Genomic DNA, 19,527 nt, shown 5'->3' on the forward strand with positions numbered 1-19,527 from the left:
AGCGCCTGACTCGGGCCATCCGTTAAATGTGTAGTGGGAATCAAAGCAACCAGGCTCCCTGTAGTCGATGACGTCAGTGGTGTGGTTGGTGCCAAGAACTATCGTGAATGCATCGTATCTCCGACGGTTGGATCATGATCAACTACGTCGATGTTAGGAGAGTATGGGAGGAGGAGGGGGAGCACTAAATCCTATTCCGCCCTTTTAGCGTCGAATAAGGCTACTAGCGCTCACTACATCGCTTGGTGGTCGGAGGATTCCGAGCTTTTAGCGTCGTGAAAAGGCCTATTGATGCTCACTACAATGCTTGGTGATTCAAGGATTCTGAGCTTTTAGCCATAGTTTAAAAAATCGAAACGGTGATCGAACCGACGAGGTCGTCGGTTTAGTTTTTACCGATCGGACTGTCGGTTCACCGGTTCGATGTCTAGTATTTTATAGCATAAATACTAACATTTTCTATACTAGTTTCGTACTAGATAGATGTAAAATCCAATTATTTATTTATTTGACAACAATGCTGGCTAGCCAATATGGTTATGGGTCAAAGGTGCAACTTACACACCTATATCCAACATCCTTAGTTTGAATTCCCTTTGACACGGGTCATCTTTTTATTTTTGTGTGCGATACCGGTTGAACTAGTTTTATACCCCCTGTTCATATAAAAGACCGACCGATTTACATGATTTTCTGGTTCAATTGTATGTCGGTCTTTTTAGCTTAAAAATTCCAAAGCGATGTCGGTCTGATTTTTTACAATCCGACCGCCAGTCCGATCTAATTTTTAAAACTATGCTTTTAGCGCCCTGAAAGGCCTACTAACGCTCACTAGATCTCTTGATGGCCTGGGCCACGAAGCGAGCAGCTCGCAAAAATCGTATTACAATGCAAAAAAAACCATCAAAAATAGGCTCTCCTGAGGAATTGAATTCAAGACATAACAATCATCTTCGTCTTGGGCTAACAACTTAAGACAGTGGATTCTAGCGCGAAAATTTAAGAACAGCATTATTAAACACAAAATTGCACAATATTGTTACAGTATCAGATAAATTTTTGAATTGCTTAAAAATATTTTGGGAAAACATGATTTTCGTTAGAAGACGTGAACAAACTTTGAAAGTAAACAGGTTTCAAAAAAAAGTTCATGAACATGAAAGAAAAGTTAGCCTACTCAAAAATGGTCCATGAGTTGGAAAAACTTCACAAACCTTAAACAAAGTTCATCAATCTTGAAAAAGATCATCGGTTTTGAAAAAAAAAGCATCAACTATTCTAAAAAGTTCAATAATTTGAAAAAACAAACTCATCCATTTTGATATTTTAAAGATTTTGAAAAAAATAGTTAACGAAATTCGAAAAAGTTCGGGCATATAGCAAAAAAAAAAAGAAAAGCAAAAACCCAAAAAAATCTTTCCAAAAAGAGAAAAAAGGAAAAAGGAAAATAAGTAAGAAATAAAAGGAAATGGGGATGATTATAATAAAGGATAGGATGTATAAAAATACATTAACTAAGTCTTTCCCGTTGGTTGCTGTGGTGCGTACTGAACGAGGAAATCGCGTGTTCGAATCCCACGCATGCTTGCAGTTTTGCCCCGGACGGACGGGAGTATTTCCTTTTCTGCACATCAGCCCATGCGGTATTTCACGGCCTCAACGGTCGTGGCGGGAGTTCGAGTGCGAGTCGGATTCGGTTATCGAAGTTTGTACGCGGTGGTATGCGTATATCATCCGATCGCAGTTTGTACGAGCACAACTCCATTCGCCTCCCTTCGAGCGATTTCAGTCTGCATTTGGCGAAGCGATCCATCCCGGCAAGTCGTTCCTTCCTTCTTTTCCATTATTTGCTTTTTTATTTTATTTAATAGTTTTTGCATTGTTTTATTGTTCATTTCGCCCGTGTTGCCATTGCTCGATCTTGGTCTGCCCTTCTTTGTCTCTGTGTCTGCCTTTTTTTTGCAGCGTAGTAGTGCGTCGATGGCTGGCCGGGTGGATCTGCCGCCGCTGCAGCCGACGACGACGTCTTCTTCATCTTGGATGACACGCTGCCTCGCCCTCACGCCTGCTCCTGCCGCGTACGCGCCTCGCGTGGAGCTGGACGCCAAGAAGCAGCAGCCTGGGCGTGCCTCGGTGAGCCAAAGCTGGATCAGAGACAAGACGCTCCGCCATGACGTGGCTTTGAACAGCCTCGGCCGCGGGCGCGGGGAGATGTCGAGGGAAAACTGGAAGAGGCCGGCGAGCCGCGCGCCATCCGTCCACCGGTGCGACAAGAAGCCAAGGCGTCCGGCTGAGATGGTGGCAGAGTCGGAGGCATCACTCCTCGCTGGTGTCGCTCCGTCGGTCGACCGGTCTGAGAAGAAGCCCGTGGCTAAGATGGAGGTGGACTCGGAGGCGTCGTTCTTCGCTGGCCCGACATTCATCGTGTCGCCGGACCCGAGCGAGCTGCTCATGCAGACCTTCCTCTACAAACACAAGCTAGCTAGAACAGCCGCTCCGATGCTCATTGATCAGCAAGACTGAAGTTGTTTCCGGTATGCAGCTAGCTGGACTATGCTCCAACCCAATGGATGCATGCAAGAATAGGTCGCTAGAGTGTTTTCGGTGCGTAGCAAATCCCCCCTTTCTCGCCAGCTCGGTGGACTACGAACCTCCCTTTATTGGCCATATACTTCCTTGGCACGCAGGAGTTCCCCTTCTCGCCCCCGCGTCGCTCCTCCGGGGCGGCACGGGCGGCCTCCGCTCCTGCGTGGGTTAGCATCGTCGCCTCGTACGAGGTGCGTGGAACAACGGGCTTGCGTACCCGTGATGCTGCACCACCGGTTGCGTGGGGTGCTCGGCGAGGTGGCTCCGAATGAAAACCTAGACGGCACGACGTCGTTCTTCTCCTTAAGGGTGTTGTGGAGCCTCTCCTGACCTAGCACCTTCGGATCATGGCGATCGATCAAAAGCCTAAGAATACGAAATGAGTCGAATGACGGCGTCGTTCTCTCACGTTGCTACCCCTTTGGGGGCGTTGCCTTGAGGGTAATCGGTCTTCTTCATGCTTTCCGAGAGCTGGACGCACACAACATCGTGGTCGGCAGGTGCCCGACTAGCGATGCAGATGGTTAGTGTGACTTCTTCTGTGATAACGATGGTGGCTTTGAGCGGAGTTAGTCTGCTGCTGAGTTTTGATAGTCGGTCTCATCTGACGTGTGAAGGGTTGTCGTGCCCCACCATGTTCTTCTGGAGTGAGAGCTACTGAGGGGGGGGGGGGTCCTTGCGGCAATGATGACGCGAGGCGGATGGTTGGTTCCGGCGTTGGCTCGACGCATGCTTAGTGCTTTTCTTCTGCAATGCTCGTCGATAAAATCGAGTCTGCCTGGTAGCTGGCGCGTGTAGTTTACTGTTTGGCATCAGTCGACGCAAGCCTCGCCATTTGCTCGCCGTGAGGTCTATATCGATGGTCGTCGATGATGGAGTCGGAGTCGTCCTTGTGAAAGTGTGACGGCGATGACACCGGGTGGTAACCTCAATTGTGTTCTCTCCTCGACGACGTGTGTGCTTTTTATGTGGGTTGGTAGGTCGTCATGTGTGTCTTGTATGAACGTGTTGTTACGGTTTTCGTCCGATTTTTGGACAATTCTTTTTTTTATTAATGAGATGAGGCACAAAATTTACCTCCGTTTTGGAAAAAAAGAAACTTTCTTGGCAATGTCCTCGATCTGTTCACGTGCACCTCGACGAGCAGGGATTGCTTCTTCTTGTTTGCCGATAGATTTGTAGTTCAAGGTGAATAGGATTTAGCAGCACATGACCATTACCATCGCGTTTGGAATGCCTACGGTTCAGTTGGTTTCCTCTTTTTATTTATTTTTCTCTTTGTGCAGTCAATTTCACGCATGACCTGACCAGCGATGGCGGCGGCTGTGGCCGGCATTGACCTTTTTGGAGGCATCGTTGCTTGTTATCTCATCCCTCCTGCGCGGATCTGGTCATTTCGGTCTCTCCGGGGGAAACCTTGATCTGTGATCGGACGATGATGACGCATTGGTGTCGTATTCCTTCTTGAGGGCTTCGTTTTGGGAGCTTGGTGTCGGTGACCGGGACCGGTGGACGGCGGTTGGTGGCGGGTGTGGCGTCCAGACTTCTGTGGCAACGATGAGGATGGGAGCGATGTCGGCAACGCGGCAATGGTTGCGGTAGTCGGCTCTTCTTCGGCGTGTCCATGGTTTTGCCTCGGTTTGTTTGTTGCTGTGGAGTCGAAGCTGCGGCGGAGGGGCCTGCGGTATACGATGACTGGTTGCAGATAGCCCGTTCGGCGATCCTTCGTAGTGCCAGCCGTGCCTGGTTTTGTCCTACAAAGTTCTCCGTCAGAGCCGGAGCTGCCTTGTTTGGCCGTAGGTCGACGTGTCGTCGATAAGGGTGGGCTTTGACCTGAGTGTGTCAGTCTATGGGAGTGGGCTAGGCCCTTGTTGTATCGGTTTTTGCCCAGTTTTCCGTTATTAACTGGGCAATTCTCTTCTTCTCATTTAATAGATGAGGCAATCTTTGCCTCCGTTTCAAAAAAAAAAATCACGCATGCAGTTTATGCATTTTTCTGTTGATTGTGGATGGAGTTGTGTGTATTAGGAAGTTTTAACCTTTCTGTGATGGGATTTATTCAGACCAATTAAGCTGCATTTATTCAACTCGTGCATTTGCTTGCACTAACTGTCAGTATTTCTGTGATGTGCTGTGTGTCAGTGTGTGCATGTTATATTTAGCTCCCTCGTTTATCTTTTCTAAGCACATAATTCCCCTTGCCATATCGATATATTTCTTCGCAGACAATATTTGCTAATGGAACTCTAAAATTTACAAAGCTGGCATTTTTGTATATATTGCTTAAGAACTGCATCGCTGTATGTAATGTGAATTTATTTTAAAAATACTTTGAAACCTATTTGAATTCATGTGCTCTACTGAAATTGCTGAAATATTTTGGCTGAAACGCACCGAAATAACCGAAATTCAATGAATTTCACCAAAATCTCACTGAAGTGAAAACTACAATGCAAACTGGAATTATGCAAGTGGAAGGTGAATTTTCCACAACTCCCGGTGCCAACTAAATATGATGCTATCATATATGATTCATGCCATGTTGGAAGTAGGATATGAATTGTTTGACAATATTGTTTTTTTGTGCTTATCGTAGGTAGAGGAGATACCAAGTAAATTTTTTGATGCTATGATAGGTTGGGGTTACGCCCTAAATGGAGGGGACAGAAGGCGAAGGAGGTGAAGAGTACCGGCTTCAAGACGTGGTACACGGAGACGGTTGCAAACAGAAATAGAGTAGGCATCTTGATCGGCAAGACCCTCAAGTATGGAGTTGTAGACGTCAAGAGACGTGGGGACCGGATTATCCGGAAGTGGTAGACGTCAAGCTGGTAGTTGGGGAATTAGTTCTCAACGTTATTAGCGCGTATGCCCCGCCAATAGGCCACAATGAGAACACCAAGAGGGAGTTCTCAAAAGGCATGGATGACATGGTTAGGAATGTACCGATTCGCGAGAGGCTCTTCATAGGAGGAGACCTCAATGGCCATGTGGGCACATGTAACACAGGTTTTGAAGGCGTGCATGGGATTTGTCTATCTTGCTTATAATTCTTGATGGCACTTATTTATACTTATTTTAATATAAGCGAATATGCTATCTTTGGTATACATACAAACACTTATTCTGAACTAATGCAACTAAATCAGCTATGCAACTATAGGAGTAACCTGTAAAACGTAATATGACCTCAAATATTTCGGGCCAACTTTCTTATATAGCATAGAAACTTCATAGGGAAACATTTTAACTAATTTTTTTAGGGTAAATACGCATACATACATTAATAAATATAATAAAAAGAAACATTATGTAGGTGAGGTCATCTTAACCTTCCATGTAATTCCATTGTGTGCTCTAAGAGGACGGTTAAGCTCGAGGGACAAAATGCTAAGGAAAAATTATACTTCAATTACATCACATAACGGATGCGACCTCTCTGCCCGGCTACGGAATCCAACAACCACATTTTACTTCGATGCCGCCTGGCTAGTGAAGTCTGGACATCCAAAAATGAAATCATCGGGTAAGGATGATGTATGATAACCACTGGACATAGCCAAAGCCTCCTCGATCAAATTTATGAATCATGAAAGAGAATCATAGCAAGCCTATGATCTAGACTAAACTTTTGAATCGCACAAGACAATAACAGAAAGCCTATAATTAATATCAATTCCCTCCAAAAGTACATGCAAGCTTCTATAATTTGGTAGAAGAAACCAAATACTAACCAAATTTAAATTTACAACGGGTTCATAAGATCATGATATACTAGGTAGCTTTATAGACCCACGAACCTCTTAATCATATTGTTGAATCATTGTATGCTACACAAATATTCTTCAAGGGACACGTTCTACAATCTGAAAGTAAATAGATATAAATATTCAACAAGATAGTTAACTCACATACTCCCTCCGTTCGGAAAAAGCTGTCCAAAGCTTAGTTCATTTTTAATTTTGCAAATACACCCTTTTGATTTTAAATCTCGTGCTAATCCCCCCTCCTCTGCTTCTTCTTCCTTCGCCCGTGGCTGGATCAAGTGGCCATCTTCGCCACCGTCGGCAGCCGCCGTAGATGCAGCGGGTGATCGCCGCCCACCTGCGCCACTCAGCCTGTCCACCGCTCAACCCGCAGGCGCCCCACCAGCCCGCCTGCTCTCCCCCGCCACCGTCCCCGCCGGCCCCAGGAGGAACGGACCCCCGACGACCGGTGCGCATCAGCGTCTGGACCCGCGTCTGCGGCCTCTCCTCGGAGTCGCCGTCGTCGTCGCAGATACGACACAGGTCCCCCGCCACTTCCTGTGTGGCGGAAAGTACAAGCGCCATCAGTTACGCTTGTACTGTTCTCCTTTGTTGGTGCGCATCAGCCTCTGCAGGAACGGACCTCCTCTGCTGCCAAGAAGGAGTGGGGGCAGCGTCGGGCGAGTGGGGGCAGCTTCGAGCGCCCCAGAGGAGGAGTGCATCCTCCCGCGCCGAAGGTACCACTCCTGGCGCCTGTTGGCTGTAGGTACTGTTGGCTGTAGGTACTGTTAATATTCAGGAATGAGCCTGCTTGAGTGTGCTCTGAGTAATTACTGTCGAAATCTCATGTGGCGTTTCATGTCATCTGGAATCGAAACTTGAAACCATATGTGTACACTGAATTTAGTAACCGAGCTTTGCCATTTTTGAAGTTAAATGTGCTGCTGCTTGTTATGGAGAGAATATTGAGGAATTTAGTAACCGAGCTTTGCCATATTCAGGAATGAGCTTGGCAGCAACATCATCATCTCTAAGCAAAATATGATAGATTCCCTTCAACGGCATTATATTCAACCGGCTAGTAACACCACAGTGTTTCTACTATTAACAACCGGCTAGTAACTGTTAGCAACCGGCTAGTAACTGTTAGAAATCCGCATAGGGATTATATCAGTTTCATGAGTTCATGCCAATTTTGCTGAATCTTAGCAGTTACTAGCTGAATCTTAGCAGTTACTAGCGTGATGTAATGAGTTACAGGGTCACATCTCTATATGGAGTAGACAAATGATGGAACCTATGTGGCCGTGCCTAGTATTTTCAGTTAGTGTATTTTCAATTAGTGCTGTATGTGATGGCTCATGTGATTAGCAATAGCTTCTTCTATGCGAGTTTATGAGAAACTTTCACTTTGCGTAGGTGTGGATCAGAAAGTTTGTGTACTTTGAATTGTGTTGGCCCCATTAAAGTTTATTTGTAGTATGATGACTACTTTGTGCTAGATTGCTTGTCACTTGGTTTAGCATGCATGGACATGGTGTTTATTTTGGTTCTATCAGGCTTAGTTGGCTTTCTATTACAATATTTTTCCTGTTGTACTTCTAATTGGTTTCAATTTTATGATGGCTTGTGATGGCTTGTGATGTTTTACATTTATCATTGATTATAGATAGAAGCAGAGGAACGACTATGGATTTGAACTTGATGGCTGAAGAGGAGGAACAAGCTCAACATGGTGATGCTATTGATTTGAACTTGATGGCTAAAGAGGATGAAGGAGCTCGAGATGGTCATGCTATTGATTTGAACTTGATGGCTGAAGAGGAGGAAGGAGCTCGAGAGGGTCATGCTATGGATACGAACTTGATGGTTGAAGAGGAGGAAGGAGCTCAAGATGGTCATGCTATTGATTTGAACTTGATGGCTGAAGAGGAGGAAGGAGCTCGAGATGGTCATGCTATTGATTTGAACTTGATGGCTGAAGAGGAGGAAGGAGCTCGAGATGGTCATGCTATTGATTTGAACTTGATGGCTGAAGAGGAGGAAGGAGCTCGAGATGGTCATGCTATTGATTTGAACTTGATGGCTGAAGAGGAGGAAGGAGCTCGAGAGGGTCATGCTATGGATACGAACTTGATGGTTGAAGAGGAGGAACAAGCTCGCGAGGAAGAAGCAGATTCACAAGGTAATGCAAAAAAGAAGGAGCTAACAGACAATGAGAGGTTTGGTTTTACTTTGCTCTGCGAGTAATCGAGCTCAGAGATGGGGAGGTTCATCTATATGACAAGGTGCTCGTCGCAACGCTGATGAATGTATGCGTAAGAACAGTTTCAAGAATATGAAATCTAGCGAAAGAACAACTTGACTTAGGCCAAGAAGTGAACGTTTCAAGCAAGAAGAAGGGGAATGTTGGTAGAAAGAGAAAAGAGCTAGATTTGGCGAGAACAACTACGATCCCACTGAAGAGAAGAAGGACAATCAGATCTCTTGCAAGGTGTTTGGGTGTTCCCCGCTCGACGCTACATGATAGGTTTCAGTTAAAAGAGCTGAAACGCATCACTAACACTATCAAGCCCTTCATCAAGCCAGCCAACAAGATAGCGAGACTAAAATTCTGCATATCCATGATGGACGAGCACTCGATATCAACCCCCTATCCTAGCTTCAAATCAATGAATAATATGGTTCATATAGACGAGAAATGGTATGACATGACCAGGGTTAAGAACACTTACTATGTACTGCCCGGAGAACCTGAACCTGAGCGCACCGTGTCAAACACTAACAGTATTGGGAAGGTCATGTTCTTGACCGCCGTGGCAAAGCCCCGGTACAATGATGAAGGACAGCTGACATTTGATGGAAAGATCGGAACTTGGGCGTTTGTTGTTGAGACAGAGGCACAACGGAACAATCAAAACAGAGATAGAGGAATGATTGAGGTGAAATCAGTGAAGGTAACCAGACATGTATGTAGAGAGTACCTGATCAATAAAGTAATCCCGGCAATCCAAGACAAGTGGCCCGACGATGACGAGGGCACCACAATCTTGATTCAACAGGACAATGCAAAGCCTCATGTTCTTCCTAATGATGAAGGTTTTCGAGAAGCAGTGGAACAAATAGATTTAGACATTCGATTGTTACAACAACCTCCAAACAGCCCCGAGTTCAATGTTTTAGACCTGTGCTTCCACCGATCTCTCCAATCCCTAACCGACTGCAGAGCGCCTATGAATATCCGGGAACTGATACAGGGTGTAGAGGAGGAGTTTGAGAACTATGACGCTCCTAAGTTGTTCAAGAGCTTCATCACACTCTGAGCAGTCATGGTAAGAGTCATGGAAGATCAAGGAGGAAATAGCTACAAAATGACTCATTTGCACAAAGATCGCTTACAAAATGCCGGAGAGGAAATAATCGGTGTGTATTGCAGTGCCGAGCTAATTACCGACACAGTGGCCATTCTTGAACAAGGATAATAGACTAAGGAAAGGGAAAGCAGTAGATAGGAAAATGAAAAGAAAGGATATGAAAAGAAAGGATAGGAATTCGTGTCATGTGTCATGTGTATGCCATGTGTGATATGTATGTCTTGTGTCATGTGTTCAATGAGATAAGATTGGAGTATGTCATGTGATTTATTTGGATTTATTTGAATTATTTGCATTTTTGAATTTATTTGAATTTATTTGGTTTTAATGAATTTATTTGGATTTATTTGAATTATTTGGTTTTTTCTGAATTTATTTGGATTTATTTGGTTTTTATGAATTTATTTGGATTTATTTGAATTATTTGGATTTTTATGAATTTATTTGAATTATTTAAATTAATTTGACAATAAAATCTTATGACAAGATATAAAGACAAAAACTCGAGTTGAGAGAAATAATATCTTTATTAAGAGTCACTACAAGATGTACAAGGTCATTACAAGGAGTTGGAAGAAGAGAAAATCTTCATAAGGGTCATTACAAGTTGTATAAGATCATTAGAATAAATTCTTCTCCTTCTTCTTCTTCTTCTTCTTCTTCGTCGTCTTCTTCTTCTTCATATTCTTCTTCTTCTTCTTCTTCTTCATATTCTTCATATTCTTCTTCTTCTTCTTCATATTCTTCTTATTCTTCTTCTTCTTCAATAGACATGATAGTTTCCTATTCTCCCAAAAATTCTGCAGTACACAAACAAAACGTTATCTTTTCAACCATTGCAGAAACTCCAATACCATGTGACTCCTATACCATTGCAACTAAACAGACACATAACATGCTACTGAATAGTGTATACTACCATGATACCATGTGACTTCATTTGAGCATTTCTACAGTCTACCTCAACAAGGAAATATATCACGGAACTATCACAATCAGGATTGATCACAATGCACCACTATAATCATTTTACAAGGGTTTTCTTGAACTAATTAATAACCATTGAAATAATACTGCAGGTCCTTTTTGAACTAACCGCAAGAAGGTGCTCCCCTTTGAAATTTTCAAGGTTGATAACATAATAGAGAGCGGTAAATCAACAAATCTCATGACATTTGTGTGTTCTAGACTTGCAATCTCCAATAATCATCTAACTACAGGTACAAACCACCTGTATAAAAAGCCACCTTTGATTGGATCATACCACTTCAAATTCAGAATGCTGTGCTATAATCACGAACTATTTTCTTGTACAACCATCCTGGGCATTGCGGATTAGCAAGTACTGCACACAGATAATCGATAGTGGGAGCTGGCGGGCCATGCTGAAGTTAGACAGAAGTGAAGCCATTTCTCAGAGCAATTGTTTTCTCTTTGTAAACATTGCTGTTGTTTTCAATATGGATGAAAACAGAGCTCCAACATACAAAATCCATTGAAAACAACATTTACACCGGCTCCCAAATATCTATCCATGCTAGTACAGAAGGACTATATCCAAAGCAGTTCTTGGAATATGCACCACCATGGTTACCAGCATACATGAACGAAGACCCTGAATGCTTGAGCGTAACCTGAAGAAAACAAAACATCTTAAGCAGGATAAACACTTTCTTTTAAGGCAGGAGGGCAAACACATCGAACAGTTAGCATAAGCTCTAATTTCAGAACAGTTAATTAGAATGGGGGGGGGATGACGAATTAGGTATACCTGCATGGTAGCTAATCCTTGCGACACCATCTCAATCATCCGGGTTCTTGACTGCAGTCACACAGACGACAGTTAATGTCTTGTTTAGTGAATGGGGATAAGAGACCCCTAATGAGCCAGAACCCGCTGTCACTGAAACATCTCCTGTATAGCCAACGAGGCACGCACCTCCTGGTCGGATTCCTCATTTTCGAACTTGGGGTAGAAGGTGGCCCGGATCCGCGCCTCGGCGAAGGCGCTGCTGCTGTCAGCTGAGAACTCGTTCAACAGAGCGGAGAGCTCGGCGCCGGCGCCGCCCTGCTCGGCGGCGACCCCGACGGTGTCCGTGTTGGGTGGCAAAGGGGTCGTCTTCTCCTCGATGCCCCCGGCAGCCATGGACGAGGGGGCGGGGGCGGGGGTGGGAGTGGCCGTCTGCTGCGCCTGCTTGCCCTGCGGAGGAGAGACGCGGTTAGGGCTTTAGGAGCCGGAGAGGAGGAGGGTCGGGAGGCGGCGCACGTGGTCGCGGCGTGGAGGCATTGCGAAGGGCGAGGGTGGGGATGGAAGCCGGCGGGGGAAGCGGCGCCGCCGGCGGGGCGCACGGCGTGTTCCGGCATGGTCCCACTGAACAAAAAATCTAGCCTTCCTCGCCGTGGTTCTCCGACGCGGGGGCAAGCGGGAGATCTCCGGCAAGGGGGCAATCTCCGATGCGGAGGCGAGCCATCATGAGGGACCCAACCTCCCCGTCGAGGCCCGGCTGTGGCTCGCCGCTGCTCCGGTACGCTGGCGCTGCTCCGGCACGGCCCCGTTGTTCCGCCTCGCCACAGATCGACACAAAAATCGACACTTGACGGAGGGGAACGAGGCTGTAGCGCGGAGTGGGCCGAAGCAAGGTGGCAGCGACGACGTGGGCGACAGGGAAGAGGGATGGGGAAGGAGGGGCATCACCGGTATGGAGCGGGGGTGTGGTCATCGTCGGGGTGGGGCGGGGGCGAGGGGTGTCGCCGGCGTCGCGAGAGAGGAAGGAGTTTGAGGAAAGGGAGCAAGACTGCGGGTTCTATCGGAGTTTCTACAAGGGGTTTTCTGCAAAAAAGCCACGGGGACAGCTTTTTCCGGACGGAGGGAGTATGAAATAGTACAAGGAAACTACATAGAGAAGGAAAATAACAGAGCTACAACTGCATGGACATACTGATAGATTGGTATCACTAAGATAAGAAATTCTTGCATACATCAAGATAATGTAGACAAGAGACAAATGATATGAGAGACAAGCTCACCACTACCCAATCCCAAACCTCCAATAAAGCACCAAAATTAGCACCATGGTTAGAAGTGTGATATGTGTAGACACATAGATCCTGCAAATACTAAATGCATTGTGAGGGACGGAAGTTTAACTTGGACACATAATAGGAAAAATAACCAGTCAAAAACTTAGAAGCAATAAACTACAACATTAGATACACTCACGGGCTAGGACAATACGAAGAGGAAATATCTTAGCATTCCCTAAATTTCTATCATCTATTTGAAAGCATCACACGACAAGATTGAATATACTCACAGTCAGAATGATACAAAATGCACAAAATGTTTCAAGATATCTCACATGCCCCCAATGGTTTTCATATTTTTTAGCAAGGATAATGTTACAAAATTGCTCATGGATTAACATGGGCACTAATGATAGACTGCCAACACCATGGTAGAGGGAATGAGAAGGAATTTACTCTCTATACACGCATGATCTATTAAATACATATGAACCAATTATAGAGAGAAATTTAAGACAGTGTTGTCAATCTTGAGTTCCTGCAAAAGAAAGCAAGTAGAAGACCTGATTAGCAGCAACACATGATTCCACCGGATGACATTATTAATATTGTAGGTGCAGTTTCTTAATAAATGATGACTATCATGAATATTGACCCAAGAGCATAACCATTTTCTTGGATAACAAAGTCACTATTTTTCTGGACAATGGCAGAATAAATCACTACACATGTAGTGACAATAAAGGATAAGCAACCACCAAATATAGTTAGATTTCAACAAACTGAAGGTATTATGTGCATTGGTTAATAACGAAATCCTAAATTTAAGGTTTTTAGTATATCATTCTCTCATCCTAGTATGTACTGCGATCATTTGATTTTGACCATGCCGCTGACACAAAATCCCTTTCTCCACTTAATGAGGGTGCCTAACGATATCAAAGTTTGGTGTACTCGGAAAGAAAAGTTGAATCCCAGTTCCCCATGCCTTCTGCGGGCCAGTGCGAATCATCTCCTTCAGTCTCAACAAATCTTTCCAACTGAGCCACAATGAAATCAAATAGTTACTGTATTTGTGCTTTTGAAAGTATGTAAAACTTGTAAAAATAAACAACAAATCTAATAGAGGGGCCTTAGGAGACTAATCAAATGCATTTACGGCGGAAGTCACAACTTTCACATAAAGTGGAATGGGAACCTCTTCATATTGTTGGATAACATGTTTCTTTTTTTGAAAAGGGGAATATATTAATATCAAGTATATATCAATTAAACCAAATCTCTGCACCAACTAAATGCAAATAAACATCCAGGTTGCACACAACCAAAAAAGAAAAGAAAAAGAAAAAGAAAAAACGCTGCCATGGAGATCAATCACCCGAAGTAGCAGCACTGTAACCACCACCAAAGACAACACCCGGACTAGAAATAAGGTTCTTCAAAAGCAACGCCTTCAGGAAGGAAACAATGCACAAACATTGTCGTTGCCCGATAAAAATCATAGGTTTTCACCCTGAAGAGAGAATGCATTCCCAAAACAATGGCTTCAACAAGGTCACTGCCAGGCACAACCAGTAAAGGCCAAGCCTTAGATTTTCACCCTGAAAATCATGCCTTGATACTCAAAGGAGCACCACCAAAAAAGAAGTCCTCCAATCCCGGCGCCCACTTGCGGAGGCTAATACTGCAAGTCACATATCACCAGGCTCATGGGAACTCATGACTGGTCTGGAGTGGAACATATTCCGCAAGCCAAGTCTGGAGAAATGCATGTGAAGCAAAGCCTTCATCGCATCCATTATCGATTTGCCTTGCATTAATAGGGATTTATTTGTGTGAGCGCATAAATAGTAGACTTGGAGAAAAGTTGGTGAGGCACAGTTTGATCTTAGAGCAATTCAGTGATTAACTGACTGCATATAGTATTCGTGTGGCTCTTACTATTAGTGACGGAATTAAATTTCTAATGATTGGGTGCTGAACATGCATGTGATAATAAAGAAAGGAAATAAATAGTGGGCTGTTTAGTTTATGTGGGATGTGGGAGGAGACAAAACAAAGATCACGCCATCACGTAGGACAGTTTGGTAGTGAAAAAGCATAGTCCATATGTCCACATTGATATTGAACAACATATCAAATATATTCAGTTCTAAAAGGAGAATAGAAGGATCTCTTGTGAAATCCGAAGGAACTTTTTATTCAAGTGGTAGACATTCAGGTACCACTTGAAACCCAACTGAGTTTTTTATCCCATGGACACTACGTCTTAAGGGCACATATATTTGAAGCAGTGTTGGATGCGGCCCTCAAGAATGAACGACCCCAACCTAGATAGAGCAACATTGCCAAATAGGGAGATTTAGAGTCGATCGATGAAGCTTACCAGGCAGTTCGCACACTGCCTTGAGCAAGCAGCTGGTGCGGTCCTACGCGCAGTTGCAGTCCGCACTGCCCAAGGCGCACGGGCAGTGACGGGCGCACCGCATGCAGGGCCATCAGCCCCACCAAGATGCAGTGTTAGGGATAGAGATGTCACTGTTGTTTGCCGGTCTGTCGCGCACCTATTCGAACGAACTAGTTATGTGAAGTGACGATGAAATTTGCATGGCAATATATCTCAGAATGGATATGGAAATGCCATGATAGGTAGGTATGATGGCTGTTTTGAGGAAGATATAATAAGGCTTGTGCGCAACAGAGCGTGTCATGTCATGGGGTTTGGATGGACCGGCAAAAGTTGCACCGATCCCGAGATGAGAATGGGCTATGCACGTTACCGAAGAGGCTAGCAAATATGAGGACGTGAGATTGCATATATTAATGGTGTCACATTTGTCAAAAACAAACTCGTATACCTAGTGCAAAGATTTATTAGTTTTATCACAAATCAATGTACTACTCGCATGCCCCGAGGGAGAGGGTTGTTAGGAGTTAACCATCGCGCGACTCCGACTCGAAACAAAACTAGGATTTCAACGAGGAATAGAAATGCTCACACATTATCACCATGCCCTTTTAATTTGTAGACGAACAAGAAGTTTAACATCTCTTAGTATCGACATCTATCTGAATTAATAAGTATGCACTCACACCTTTGTCATATCACCACATCAATATCATCAACCCACAATTTCCCTATACGTGCTACATGATGGTTTTAATTATCACTCATTGGACACCTATTATTTTTGGTCTAGTCTTATGACCCATGAAAATTGCCGTCACTATTTATTTAACTCTCAAAGAAGTATTAGTGAAGAACAAGAGAATAATATTTCTATAAAATCTACACACCACCGTTCTCAACAAGATATAAGTGAAGTACTAGAGCAACTACTAGGCTCAAAAGATATAAGTGAAGCACGTAGAGTATTCTAACAAATTATGATGATGGCGTGTCTCTCTCAAATAGGTGTGTCCAACAAACAATTATTGTGGCAAACTGAAAGTAAAAGTAAACAAAAGCAAAAAAAGATGCTCCAAGCAAAACTCATATCTTATGATGAATAAAAATGTAGCTCCAAGTGACATACCGATGGATTGAGACGAAAGAGGGGTGCCTTCCGGGGCATCCCCAAACTTTGACAATTGAGTCTTTCTATAATATTACCTTGGGGTGCCTTTGACATCCCCAAGATTAGGCTTTTGTTACTCCTCGTTACTTTGTCCATCGAGATTATATCCAAAACTTGAAAACTTCAATCACATAAAACTCAACAAAACATCGATAGATCCGCTAGAGCATCTCCAACAACCTTTGTACACTGGATTGCTAAAAACTTGTTATAGAAAGAGGAGAGAGAAGGTTTACAAAGCCAACATGTCTTTTTTGCTTTGGTAGCCTTTGTATATTGGATTGCTATATTTGCACAAAACCCACAATGACATGTGGGGATAGATTGTCATATACACATTGCACACTAGCATACGTACATGTATATGTAAACTAGCACAACTCGCGTCCACATACACATGCACACACGCGTACACTTACACACATGCAGCACACACACGTACACACACACATACACATGCAGCACACATGTGTACACGTACACAAAAAACACGTAAGCGTACACACGCGCACACACATGCACACACACAGTGCACACGCAGCACACACACTAGTACACGGACCCACCCGTCATTGAGACAAAGTGAGGCTTGCTAAAAATTTACAAAGTGGCCTTTGGCTTGGCAAATATGCAAAGTGTGGGTGCAAATATAGCAAGCTTTGTAAAAAACATTGTGGGGAACTGATACGTCTCCATCGTATCTACTTTTCCAAACTCTTTTGCCCTTGTTTTGGACTCTAATTTGCATGATTTGAATGGAACTAACCTGGACTGACGCTGTTTTCAGCAGAATTGCCTTGGTGTTGTTTTTGTGCAGAAATGAAAGTTCTCGGAACGTCCTAAAAATTTACGGAGAATATTTGTGGAAAATATGAAAAATACCTGTGCAAAGATCCACCGGAGGGGATGGGCCAGTGGGCCACAAGCCCTGTAGCCGCCGCCCCCTGGTGGCGGCTAGCAAGCTTTTGGGGTCCACGTGGCTCTGCCGCCCCCAAACTCAGCTCTATAAATTCACTTTCGTCCCAGAAAAAATAAGGAGAGAAGATTTCATCGCGTTTGCGATATGGAGGCGCCGCCACATCCTGTTCTTCATCTGGAGGGCAGATCTGGAGTCCGTTTTGGGCTCCGGAGAGGGGAAATCGTCGCCATCGTCATCATCAACCTTCTTCCCTCTCCAATTCCATGAAGCTCTTCATCGTTTGTGAGTAATCTATTCATAGGATCGCTGGGCGGTGATGAGCAGGATGGGATCTATCATGTAATCGAGTTAGTTTTGACAGGGATTGATCCCTAGTATCCACTATGTTCTGAGATTGATGTTGCTACTACTTTGCCATGCTTAATGCTTGTCACTAGGGCCCGAGTGCCATGATTTCAGATCTGAAATTATTATGTTGTCACCAATATATGTGTGTTTTAGATCCGATCTTGCAAGTTGTAGTTACCTACTATGTGTTATGACCCGGCAAACCCGGAGTGACAATAACCGGAACCACTCCCGGTGATGACCATAGTTTGAGGAGTTCATGTGTTCACCAAGTGCTAATGCGTTGGTCCGGTTCTTTATTAAAAGGAGAACCTTAGTATCCCGTAGTTTCCTTCTGGATCCCGCTGCCACGGGAAGGATGGACAATAGATGTCATGCAAGTTCTTTTCCCTAAGCACGTATGACGACACACGGAATGCATGCCTACATCACATTGACGAATGAGATCTAGCCACATATCTCTCCATGTTATAACTGTTGCATGATGAATGCCATCCAAAAAAATCACCGACCCATTGCCTACGAGTTTGTCCCACTGTTGCTGCTAATGTTATTTGTTTTGCTCTGCTGTTTTCATTACTGTTGCTGCTGCTGTTACTTGCTTTGCTCTGCTGCTACTTGCTACTGCTGTTACTTGTTACTGTTGCTACAACTGTCACTACTGTTGTTCCTTGCCACTACTGCTACTCGTTACACTGCTGCTACCTGCTACAATACTTTTTCTCGCACCGTTGCCGGGAAAGAATATTTCCTGTCCACAGGCAACTCCTGGCGCCATTGATACGATAGTTCGGAATAGTCTGCCTTGTCACCAGATCGTTTCTGGCACCGTTGTTATCATACTACTTTGCTGTTGACACTTTGCTTGCAGATACTAATCTTTCAGGTGTGGTTGAATCTGACACATTCAACTGCTAATACTTGAGAATATACTTTCACTTCCCGTCGTGCGAACCAACAAATTTGGGTTGAATACTCTACCCTCGAAAACTGCCTCGATCCCACGCGCTGGTGGGCTATTGCAAGACAATTTCTAATTGTTTAGCAATCGAGAACAACATTTTTCTAGCCATTGACAGGGATCTGCTAACAACATTTTTGTGGCGCCGTTTCTGGGGAAGCGATGGCTATATTTTTTGAGTCACTTGGGATTTATATCTGCTGATCACTATGAAGAATCTGAAAGATCCAAAAACCAGAGTTTTGCCCTCAACTACGAGGGGACGTAAGGAACTGCCATCTAGCTCTGCACTTGATTTACCTTCAGTTATGAGTAAGTTTGCGACATCACCTCCTGCTAGAAATCTCGATATGTCGCCTGTGCTTGATGATGCTTATGATGATACTATGCCTGTTACTGCTAGAGATGCTATTCCTGATACTGCTAGAGATGCTATGCCTGATACTGCTAGAGATGCTATGCCTGATACTGCTTTGCTTGATGATGCTATGCTTGATACTGCTAGAGATACTACTTTGCCTGATGTGCCACTAGGGGTATTCCTCGATGCTCATATTGCTAGAGTTACTGCCAATGCTAGTGATGCTTCTGAAACTGCCGATACTATTGAGATAGAACGTGCTTTTGCTCCTACTAGATCTAGCTCTCCTAGATATGAATTGCCTGATATACCTGAGGGTTATGTTATGGAGGGAGAGATAGCTGAGGATTTTCTTGCGTGTAAGGATGCCTATGACACTGATAAATTACTTCTCAAGTGGAAGGAAAAATCTCTGAAAGCTAGGATGAAATACGACCAGAAGTTTGCCACTTCACCTATCTTTATCACCGACAAGGATTATGAATTCTCTGTCGATCCTAAGATAATCTCTCTAGTCGAATCTGATCCTTTCCACGGTTATGAGTCTGAGACGGTCGTAGCCCATCTTACCAAACTACACGATATAGCCACCCTTTTCACTAGTGAGGAGAAGATCCGCTACTACCATAT

At 44.2% G+C, this 19,527-nt stretch overlaps 1 protein-coding gene and 1 pseudogene across 1 annotated transcript; one reads left to right on the plus strand and one right to left on the minus strand.

The window, feature by feature from the left end:
* The first annotated feature begins 1,980 nt into the window (after nt 1–1,980).
* Nucleotides 1,981–2,510, plus strand: LOC123407641 (annotated as a pseudogene).
* An 8,704-nt stretch (nt 2,511–11,214) lies between these two features.
* LOC123397108 lies at nt 11,215–12,426 on the minus strand. Its single transcript, XM_045091786.1, has 5 exons — nt 12,193–12,426; nt 11,973–12,077; nt 11,646–11,906; nt 11,478–11,528; nt 11,215–11,340 (listed from the first exon to the last, which is right to left on the minus strand). Exons 1-5 carry the CDS (start codon nt 12,424–12,426, stop codon nt 11,215–11,217), a joined length of 777 nt encoding a protein of 258 aa, XP_044947721.1.
* Nucleotides 12,427–19,527: the final 7,101 nt, after the last annotated feature.

This window comes from Hordeum vulgare, chromosome 1H, assembly GCF_904849725.1.
Source record: "Hordeum vulgare subsp. vulgare chromosome 1H, MorexV3_pseudomolecules_assembly, whole genome shotgun sequence".
Taxonomy (NCBI): Eukaryota; Viridiplantae; Streptophyta; class Magnoliopsida; order Poales; family Poaceae; genus Hordeum; species Hordeum vulgare.

Coding starts and splice junctions, on each gene's coding strand:
- LOC123397108 (XM_045091786.1), bottom strand. CDS start 12,426: ATGACCACACCCCCGCTCCATACCGGTGATGCCCCTCCTTCCCCATCC. Junction 12,078..12,192: donor AGCCGGGCCTCGACGGGGAG/GTTGGGTCCCTC, acceptor TTTTTTGTTCAG/TGGGACCATGCCGGAACACG. Junction 11,529..11,645: donor ATGAGGAATCCGACCAGGAG/GTGCGTGCCTCG, acceptor GTGTGACTGCAG/TCAAGAACCCGGATGATTGA.